Source organism: Venturia canescens, chromosome 5 (assembly GCF_019457755.1).
Source record: "Venturia canescens isolate UGA chromosome 5, ASM1945775v1, whole genome shotgun sequence".
In the NCBI taxonomy this organism is placed as follows: domain Eukaryota; kingdom Metazoa; phylum Arthropoda; class Insecta; order Hymenoptera; family Ichneumonidae; genus Venturia; species Venturia canescens.
The window spans coordinates 11,765,588-11,776,711 of NC_057425.1; the positions used below are offsets into that span (position 1 = coordinate 11,765,588).

Below are 11,124 nucleotides of genomic sequence, written 5' to 3' on the forward strand. Positions count from 1 at the left end.
TCACTGAAATGTCAAACAGCTCGCGCGATCGAAAAACTATATCGAACCAGAACTGAAAAATACTCGACTGAATTTGGAATATTGGAAAAAGATTTCGTGCCAATTGATATATTGTTCCGTAAAACAATGAGTATTTGTAGTGGCGACTAACAGTATTGATACACAAAGGTTGTCATTTATTTTGTCGCGTTGCAACGGGCGTAGGTGATTGTGGTTTCGGGTACGAAGTTTTTTCACCTCGGAGCGCTTCAAGCGTAGCGCGAAATATTCAAAAAGGTAACTATATAAAGTCTCAAGTGCGTGGTAGGTTTTCATAAAAATTGTGTTTGTCCGTTGCTGAGCAGACTAGTTGTGAAACGTTTTTGATTTACAGTTAACGAAGAGTAACTTGTTTTGACGAAATTCAACAGTTGCGCGGTAAATAAATAATATGTTGATCCCAGATATACTAATTCACAATAATAAACGTTGAATACACGTAACAGAGCTTGTTTGGCTACAACAAAATCTTTGATTGCGCACTTAGTATCCGCAAGAATATATTTTTTTCAATTCGCGTTTTTGTACGCCTTAAAACTTTCTCAAATTCATATCAATTCATAAAAAATGTTTTATCTCTGTCTTCAATTTCAATTTATTCGACTGATATACCTGACGTTTTTGTGTGTATAACATAGTTTTACGGAAACACCTGTGTAGATTTTGTCAAACATGATAATCCAACTCTCACTAATATATGTTCTATACGTACGTGTTCATGCGAGCCTGTAACGCCTGTGCACCTTGCGCACGTATATAGATATACATAACTTTGGAAAAATATACTTTTTTTTTATTCATGTACGAACGAGAATATATAATCTAGGATTTCAAACCGTATAGATCGTTCAATCGGGATAGTGAAATCCGAGTTATACACGCATATGTTCAGGAAATAGAAATTATTTTCCTAAGGCGGTGCCACACAGCGTGTGCGCATTTACGACTAAATAGTTCGCTCCCGAGCGTGGTTTTCTCCCCTTTTTCCATCCTTTCAACTTTCAGTGTCGTGGTGAGCGTCTGCTAGGTCAGCTGAGGCATACCATGGCGGCATCATAATACATTTATTTCCGCGGTATATATAGTGTGTACGTGTGTTTGCAGAGTTGTGCATTGAATCGTGAAAAACCATATATATACTACGACGAAAGTTCCCATTGTTTCGATCGTGCTGTTGTTTTTTTTTCTTTCGTTTTTTCTCTTTTCGTCATATGTTAAAAACGCAATATTACTGTTCATCGAACGTACGAAATTGTTTGCAACTCTGGAGTGAATCTTCGTCATATGCACACTTTAGCATAAACGTTCCGGTATTTGTCCACGCTTTTATTTAACGTTTGTCATATACCCTCTTTCGTAAAAGTCTGGAAAAGCCAAAACATTGGTGCAATGTTTCTGAATATCAAAACTCTTTTTGGTTTTGAACTCATCGTTCATGATGTAAATGAATTAACAATTCATTAATTGTCCATTAATCCGCTGTGTCTATGGACGGTACAGAAGTGCTTGAAATAAACCGTTCCGTTTTTTTCCCGTGGAAAGTGTGTCGGTCCGGATTTCTCAGCCTCTATATTTCTTCATGAAACTAACGGGGGTACCACGTGATACACGAGTGCGAGAAAGACAGTCGACAATTTTCGGACTAATAAATTCACAGATGGTTTACTTATTTATTCAAAAATATTAGCACCGAGGCTTGAATTCATTAATTTTACAAAACGTCGTACTTTATATTTATTTTTTATTTGTATTTGAGAAATTTTTTGTGAGAAAATTTGCTAGGTTAGGTGGTTTTTTCCCCTGGCTCAATACGGGACTAACACTTTTTGGAAATTTGATCGCAGCTCGAATGGTGCAAAATTTTTCATCCCTCGCGTTACTACAGCGCGGATAAAACTCATTTTTTTTTTCACTTCAACTACTCAAACTCCATTTTATCCTCAGGAATTAGAACAAAAACAAATCTTCACTTTTTTCCCTTGTTTCCTGTGAATTTTTCAAAACCAATTTTCACCTATTGCCATAGTTACGTGAATCTTGATACTGAAATATGAAAAACGATTATTCGTTTTTTTGACACCGTCGATAAGACATATGCGAGTAAAAGCGTTTCAAAATAAAACGTCTAGAAAAAAAGTTTTAGAATATTTTCTATTGGGAAAAGTGTTGGTGCAGTGAAAAAAAAGATATCAAATTTAATTTCACACTCGCTGTATTTTATTTTATTTTCTGTTGGTCGATAAACCAATTTCTGATTTATTTTCTTATCCACACTTTATACTGTGATAAGATTTTTGCCTTTTTTTTTCCCATTTTAACACAATATACAACTCGTTGCTGTTGGTAAAATCAACTTTTTATGTGAGTTTATTAGTAAAACTTTTTTTTAAAAAGCTTTGATTATTCATAAGGATCAACTCTTATTATAAAAATTAATGTGTATTCAACCTTACAGCATTGAGAAAAAAATTTGTGATACCATCAAATTGTAATTGTCATAATAAGTCAATTATGATAGTACAACACTGATAATTCCAATGAGGTTTCTTATTTTTTTTACAGTTTAACAAATATTGCTAGTATCTATATTTAATGGAATTTGAAATGCCTAAGAAAATGGCTAACGGGGACAGTGAAACTTTGGAAACAATGTTATTGACCGAGAGCAAAAATGGTGAAGAAGTTCCGTGCATTCGAGCGGAGTTCCCTACATACTCGGTAAGAACATAAGATAACAATTCACCATTAAAAAATGCATAATGATTGAGCCATTGGGAAGAAAATGGATATGATTGTGGTTTTAAAAATATTACTTTCAATTAAGACAAACGAATTTTCTACATCTTGAACGTTTTATGTTTTATTTTTATGTCTCATTGAAAAAAAACTAAGCTTCAAAGTTCATTAAACTCAAAAGATTCATTTGTGGCTTCAATTGTGAATCGAAAAAGAAATTCGAAAAAGAGAAAGGAGAGAACTCAACAAATTCATAAAGCCCGAGCCCCAATCAAAACGTCTGAATAGATAACAGTATCGAAAAACTCTATTTTAGAATTATTTTCCCCATGAAAAGTTACTTTCTTTTATAATGATTACGTAATTGTGAATGAAAGATGAACAAAAAATTAATGAATCCCAGATTTAGGTGAACATAATTTATGAATATTAGTGATTTTCTCCACTTATCTGAGTATTACGTAACACTGTGTCTCTTTTGATAAATTCTGTCTGTTTCATGAGAAGCAACGAGTGGTGATTCCCATATAAATTCAACTGGATGTTCCAATGAACACGGCGACCGATAAACCATTCACTTTTATTTCTTTTGAATAACGAATTCACTAATTCTTCTCAAACCTCACTCATACAATTAATATCTGGCTTATCTCAATCGAAAGGCAGCACAGAGATCTCAGAAAATAACTGTGATTGTGACAGAACTTTGCTGAGATTAGGGGTTAATCGTCGCAATCGTCCACTTAGGTGATAAGCAGATTGACTCTTAAGGAAGATTTCCACGTTGCTTCTCAGATGAAACTTCCAATAATGGTTATTTCTCATTTACATGAGAAAAATAAAAAAAAAAAAACAATAAAAACTTTTTTTGAATGTTCAATCATCTTGTCAGAAGGACGACGAGTATTCTTGGCCATATCGTGAAAAGTTATTCAATCGAAACATTAACTATATGACGTGTTTACAAAACATATGATGCGTTTCCAGAGAGAATAAGCGATAATGGGATTTCTTTGATTTCTTTTTTAAATGCTTTAAAGTTGAATGAAAATAAATAAATATGCATTAACAGAAAAAAAATCGAATAAAACGTCATGTTTTGGTACGTTGCGAAATTATTTAATCAAAGCAACTCGTGGTGTTGATACATACACGAAGACGAGTCGCGGAATAAAAAAGAAAAAAAAAATAAATAAAATTAGTCTCTTTCGCCAGCTCGCGAAGCTTCGAGCGCGTGTCGTACTCATAGAATTCTCTGGCAGCTTATAAATATTCATAGAACGTTTTTCTTAGCGTCAGTAATTGATTGTACAAAAGAAATTGCCAGACGGAGCGAGGCCACGTCAGTATCAGCGAATATTCGAGAGAGGAACGAATTTTTCCAAATAACATTGTTAAAAAGCATGGCTTTTTCGTTTGCCTTCCAGTCTAGCTGCAACGAAGCTCCTTTCAGTGATGATCCTGAAGCTTTGGCAGAAGCTAATATGTGCGATTACAACACAAAAATCACCCTCAAAATGGCTCGCAGTGGCAAAGGTACGATTCATTCAACTCTTCGTCGAACGAAGCTCTCTCAATTGTTTTTAAAACGGTTTTATTTTCTTTTGCAGTACCCAGAAAGGTGAGAGTTTATGCGGACGGTATTTACGATCTTTTTCACCAGGGACACGCCAGGCAACTGAGACAGGCAAAAAATATTTTTCCCAACGTTTATCTCATCGCCGGAGGTGAGTTTTGACAGGAAATAATTCTTGCAATCGATTGTAGAATTTGAATTTTCGTAGATGACTAAAACGCGAAGACGAAAATTTTGTTTGTCAATTAAAATCCGTTTATGTAATGTAAATATCAGTGTGCAACGATGAACTGACACACCGTAAGAAAGGCAGAACAGTGTTGAATGATGAGGAAAGGTACGATGCAGTGAGGCATTGTCGTTACGTCGACGAAGTCGTCAGAGACGCTCCTTGGGAGCTCGATGATGAATTCATCGAGAAACATAAGGTACAGCATTGTTTCTGATTGTTTGAGATGAAAATTTAACAAACAAATTGTAGAGTTGTTGCTGATCGTGCTTCAATCACAACGAAATTTATTTTTATTTGAGAATAACCGAAGAAATTGATGTTTACTTTTTCGCAGATCGACTTTGTTGCTCACGACGATATTCCATACATAAACGATGAAGGAGTAGATGTTTACGCGTGGATAAAGGATCGTGGAATGTTTGTTGTTACACAGAGAACCGAAGGTGTCTCAACTTCGGATATCGTTGCGAGAATAGTCAAAGATTATGATATGTATGTGAGAAGAAATTTGGCGAGAGGCTACAGCGCCAAGGAATTGAATGTTTCTTTCCTCAACGTACGTTAAAACTCGATTTTTTCCAAATTAAAAAATTTCAAACCACTCTGTCAAAGGTCACGTGTTATAAAGATTTTAAACTGTGATTGGTACGTTTAACGCAGCAAATTAAAAAAATATTTCGATTGCAAAAAACATACAAAATCCGGTTTGTCAAGTTTATTTCCAGAAATTTTTACAATATTCAAAAGGTTCAAGTTCATTAAAATATTATTACGTAAATTTAGTACTCAAACTTACAGTTTTTTTTAATTGATCGACTATTCCAGAATGACAGAATAACTGGTTTTTCGATGACAACCTTTGAAAGCTTGCCACTTTAGAACAGTGCAATGAATGGAGTTTGATGAACTTGTACAACTAAAAGCATTGAAAACTTAATAGATTCAAAAATTTGAATAATTTTAAGAGCAATTTATTCTGTCGAATATTTTGAAATGACTAAATAATATTTTGTTTTCATTTACATTCATCCAATTAACACAGGAGAAAAAGTTTCGCCTACAAAATAAATTCGACGATCTGAAGGACAAGGGAAAGCGGGTTATGGAAAATATCGGTGAGAGACGTATGGACATGATCAGCAAATGGGAGGAAAAATCGCGTGATTTTATAGACGCGTTTCTTTTATTATTCGGAAGAGAAGGAAGATTGGTGGGTAACATCCCGGATGTAGGAATATTTTTTTTACTCGCTTCCTACGTGATTATAGTAACCGTGATGATAGTAGTCGGCTTCGTATACACAGCTGACATTCTCATTACGGGGATAAAGTGTATTCTCGAATGATTCTAATGCATGGATTTGGATTAACCCCGCTGCAAGAAACTCGCTTTTTATCAAGCCTGTATTTATAGTTGTTAACTTTTTTCTCATTTTTTACCGTCATTGTTATTCGCTCATATGCATTCAATCGTGATATATTTATACAATAGATCTTGATGATAGCGCTAAATAAAATAAATTGAATTTTATCTTCATGCGATTTTGCTTCGTTATTGATTCGTAGACGTTAATTTAGATTTTGTAGCTTCTGTCACGAGCAAGTTTACTAACAAATCGTTAGGAAATCTTCCCTCGTAATAATTTCTCAAGAGCGGATACCCTATGAAGATTTGTACGTTTATCAAAGTCCAGTTTTATTAACGAGCATCAATCGATAAACAGTTCGATTTTCCCTACAATTTGGCAATGTGATTGTCCTTTTTCATTAACTAGAGATCGGTTACCTCCAAAAATTAACTTTTGTGTTGTTCTTGTCGACGACGGTTAGTGTTTAACGATTTTTTTATTATTTTTTGTTCACTCTACGCTGGGGTTTGCAGTCAACAATCTGGAATGAAAGCAAAGGTCGGTTAATGCAAGCACTGTCGCCACCGGCGAGCCCCAAACGGGCTGGGAGTCCAAACGGTAGCAGCAGTAGCAGCCATAACGACGAGGATCAGACCAGGTACTATGTCTCCGCATTTCCTAGTATTGAGTAAAGCTCCGTAGCGTACGCGGGCCAGTGCGCGAATTCCTCGACGTAACAATTCGATAAATCCGCATTTTCTGTCTCCTCATCGGCTGCTAACATCCTCCTCCGTAGAGCGTCAGTTCAATTTTCTGAATTATAATAGAGAAGAAATTTATAATACAGATAAAGCGCCGTTTGCTTGCGGTCTTCATGCACTGCTGGTGATTTATCAACCAAATTTTGTATAAATGACTTTTCCGACAGACTTGGAAGTCGAGCTAATAACTCTGTTCGATCATCGAATGAAACTTTATAGCCACAAGAGTGCAATTTTTTTATTGGAAATTAATGAGAAGTAATTTGTAAAAAAATTCTATGAAAATCGCTCGCATTCTGCCCCCTCATCCTTCAGGATGCTTGTTCATACGTTCCTAGCCAACTTTTTTCCCGATAAAACTGTCATTACTCAGCAACGCTGGAAACGAAAAACAAAACACAATTATTTTAGGTGTTTCGATGAAGTATGAAAATTGTCCAATGAGTTATTGAAAGCAGAAACTCCGGAGTAAATAAATTTATTCCCCTGTTATCACTTCCGACGATTTCCCAGATCTTATGAATAGTGTATGAATTTCGATAACATTTTTTCTGACACTGAATATTCAGTGGTTGTTATCACGAGTGAAGAGAAAAAAATATTTTTTCCGATAAAATTAAAAGCACATTAGAAACGTTTAAGAGACCTGTATCCTGCGATGGAAAACTTGTGTTTTTTTCCATTTGCCTAAGAACTTTGTCATTGAATTATTATAACATTCATTATTAAATACTGAAATATCGAACTTTTAAGATAGGAACGTATGTGCAAAGCATTCATCAAAACAACGAATTAAACAATGAACTTAATATTTGCAGTCCACCACCGAAAAAAACGGGGCGTTACGAATTTCCTCAAACAAATCGTTATCTGAGTGACGACTACAGCGACGATGACGAGGCAAATCAACAATCGAAGTGATAACAGGGAACCATAAACTTCAAGAACTTCATCAAATGCTGACCAAACTAGAGAGCCTCGTCGGAAGCCCTGGATATGCGTTCTTAAAGAGAATTAAAAAATGAAGAAAACAAAAATAATCAAACTCGAAGACGAAGGAAAGACAGAAGCGAAAGGAAACCGAAACAACTTGCGATTTGAGATCCAACATTAGACGTGATGCGTTTGTTACCTCGTTGCATATATTATAAAACTAGCTTGAAAATAGATCTGAGAGTACCCACGAGTCTGTTTCATTGACACGTATGCGAATGTATAAATTCCCCCTCTGTGTGCTCTCTTACTTTTTTCCTTCGTCCCAAAGCAGTGCTAGGGATTCAAAAAACGCTAAATCTTTACCAGAAACGATGAAATATCGAATAAAAAACACGGTATCGAGCAATAACGTTGCATCGAAGTCTGATAAGTTTGAAAACTGCGTCACGAGAATTTGAACAACAAAAAAACACGAACTGCTCGAAACTTTTGAAATGTGAATTACTTTCCGTATTATTATTTTTTGTCCAATCGTTGATTCTGCAATGAAATTCGAGTTAATGGATGGAGAAAAGAAAGAACGAGCTTAGTTTTTAGTATGTCGAATAAAACGTGATTCCCTCGAACAAGTAATCACGTAGATGAATTTCTCTCGATACATTCAGAATTGACCTAATAATATATTTACTGTTCTATACTAGAAACTATACTATTCCATGCGAAAAAAGCAGAAAAAACTCTGAATATTCTACAAATTTCTGGCTATTCGGTCAACCACTATTTTCTTCGTTCTATCGCGGTTGCTAATTGAAACTCTGGTCAATCCAGTCATAGTGAACGAAAAACCATGCCAATATACACGAAAAATTATACGTTGTATTTTACGATGACAGAATAAGTAAAAAAACATCGAGAACTACAACGTCAAGCGCAAGATACAATAATCTTTACTACCACAATAACAATGTGCCGAGTTGCCTAGAGATTTTTAAGCATTGATTTGATCATTTTGATTCTTGAGACTACGAAATAATAACGAGTAAATTAATAATTATCTTTGAAACTACGAAAATCTTTGAATTCGATCATTATAATTTTCCATATAGTCTCATCGTTCATTTTCAATTAGCGGATCCACATTTATTTCGAGTATTCCATGAAGTTATTATTAATTTACGATACAATCGTCGATATTCTTACACTAGGAAGTGATAGGCATTACAAAAGCTCACTTGATCCGAAAAACTAAAACAGAAATAATTGTTGTTAATTCTTTCCTATTCGAGAGATCGTTGTATGTATGTTTAGACAAAAATTTGTGCGTCCTCTTTTTATCATTTTCGAAAATAAGTTCTATGGAAAGAGGAAAGGAGGAGAAAGAACACACGTTCCCGCCGTTTATATTGTATTTTCATGCATTTCACCCGCAACCATCAAATACTATAGTGCTGGCTTAATTGTGTGTAGCTGTTCGTCGTAATATGTATCATAAAATGTATGAAAGGGAAAAAACTTCGTAGAGATAAGGAAAAAATGTTTTGTTGTCAAGGATGTTATACCCATCGTAGCCTTCGATTTTATTCTACTCGAATTTCACAACTCGAGCCATCGGGCAGAAAGTGTTACCAACACGAATTTTGTATAATTACTTTGAAAAGTTTTTAAAGAGTATTCTTGTTTGGAATTCTACTCGACGAATTTGTTTCAATGAAAATTTCGAACATTACCGATGATTTCAATCGCTTAGATCGTTCGGAAAAAATTAGCAAAGTAGTCTGCAAAAAATTCATAACGTTAATGAGTTATACGTAATTCATCGAACATTAGATGCAAAAGTTTTTCTCAGTGATATCGTTGATACTATTGTCGAAGAATCGATAATATCGTAAGGTTTTAGTTTTTCAAATAAAATTGTTGAGTGCTGAAATCGTGTGAAATTGAATAAAATTGTTGGCTTTAAATCCGTTGTGTAAAGCTTGATTAAGCAGATACGTTGGAGAGTTTTGAATAATTGATAAGTGTGAAGAGCTGTAATGTACGTAAATAGCGACATTGTGAATCGTCTCTCGTAAAACGTACCGAATGTGCCTGATTTTGGATAGTTCTGCAAATATCGGCAAAAACAAGAACAAAACATAACATACACACTAGCTATATATTTTTTTAGACCATCCAATAGAAAAGCACGAAGAAACTATTCAGTTTTCGAGTCTAAAATTGTGCTGAACTTCTTAGAGTAGCCGGAAGAGATTCAGGAAAAAAAACGGAGCAGTGATCTCAAGTTCCATCGAGTCACCACTAGAAGTTTAACGAACATTTACACATATTGTCGTTTACGTTGTAAAATAATGTTATTCTTCGAAAAATCAAGCTCAAAGTTTAAAACTTTTTTTGGTCCATTTTATTTAGTTTGAGAAAGTACTCCAATCAATAACCGAAAACGACGAATTTTTTCAAGATTTGAAATTCGTTTGGATAGAAGAAAAATGAAATAATCACAATAAAAAATTCTTTTCAGTTTCTGTTTTAAAAATAATAAATAGCTAAAAAGTTTTGCTATTTATGAGCTTTTTTACGTTTTGCAATATTAACGGTAATATCAACACACGATACGATTTTAACATGAGCACGGAATGTGCGCTCATCGATTATATATAATAATTATTTTTCATCAAGTCGATATGTAGGGCAAAATCGGATATTTAAAAAAATTCGGAAGTAATTTCTTTTCATTTTTGCAATTTGGTATATTTTTCAAAAAAGGCGAAAAAAAGGAATACTTTCAAGATGAAAAAAATTCAAAAAGGAAGAAAAAGAAAAAATCATTAAAAAAATGAAATTTAGAAAAACTGAATACTTTGAAGGAATTCTAATTTTTTTTCCACTGCTTTTCAAAAGAAGCCGTCAAAGGTGCATCGGATTGAAAAACAAAAAATTCCACCAATTTTTGATGATGCTCCGAGAAAAATGTTTTTTTTTTTTACGAAAGTCGTAAAAAAACACAGTACGTAATTGGATAATGAACGTTTCGCATACTTCTAAAAAGTACGATATTTCCTCAGGTATCCCACTTTGCCACTCTACTTTTCTGTGTACACCTCAATTTTATTTATTGAATCCCCCATCTTGGTAAGTTAATTTTTTTTGCGTATGCTGCGTCTCGAAAACATCATTTTTGTGTAATTATAAAAAGAAATGGAAAAACAACATTCAAATAGTACATTTAAATGGCGGTAAGAATGTTTCACGTGGATGTATGGATGGAAGTGAACTGAAAATGCGTGAATTGAAATAATGGCTAAATCGATCGTTGCAATGTTTATGCGAATGAAAACAACTTTTAGATAAGGCAAGAATAAAAATCAGTTGGTTTTGAAATTCCCAATAACGTTGTCTCATTATTTATTATTATGACATCTGAGAAATATGACACCTGAAATCCGCAAATCGATCGTTGGAGAAATTTGCCAAAAATAAACAATCGGAGATAAATGGA

At 34.2% G+C, this 11,124-nt stretch overlaps 1 protein-coding gene across 2 annotated transcripts; it reads left to right on the forward strand.

Moving 5' to 3' along the window:
- The first annotated feature begins 2 nt into the window (after positions 1–2).
- LOC122410719 (choline-phosphate cytidylyltransferase B-like) lies at positions 3–11,013 on the forward strand. Of its 2 annotated transcripts, none has more exons than XM_043419110.1 (9): positions 3–276; positions 2,602–2,757; positions 4,203–4,311; positions 4,386–4,502; positions 4,628–4,779; positions 4,918–5,139; positions 5,626–5,793; positions 6,465–6,589; positions 7,511–11,013. In XM_043419110.1, the coding sequence occupies exons 2-9, from the start codon at positions 2,632–2,634 to the stop codon at positions 7,611–7,613; spliced, it is 1,122 nt and encodes a 373-aa protein (XP_043275045.1). In that variant the 5' UTR covers positions 3–276; positions 2,602–2,631; the 3' UTR covers positions 7,614–11,013. The 2 variants fall into 2 exon arrangements, with proteins under 2 accessions (XP_043275045.1, XP_043275046.1); XM_043419111.1 differs by lacking the exon at positions 3–276 and adding an exon at positions 1,057–1,349.
- The last annotated feature ends 111 nt before the right edge of the window (positions 11,014–11,124 follow it).

Excerpts from the sequence above, each read along its gene's own strand:
- LOC122410719 (XM_043419110.1), top strand. The coding sequence starts at position 2,632 with ATGGAATTTGAAATGCCTAAGAAAATGGCTAACGGGGACAGTGAAACT. Across the intron at positions 4,312-4,385 it reads AATGGCTCGCAGTGGCAAAG|TACCCAGAAAGGTGAGAGTT; the intron begins GTACGATTCATT and ends TTTCTTTTGCAG. Across the intron at positions 5,794-6,464 it reads TCGGAAGAGAAGGAAGATTG|TCAACAATCTGGAATGAAAG; the intron begins GTGGGTAACATC and ends TGGGGTTTGCAG.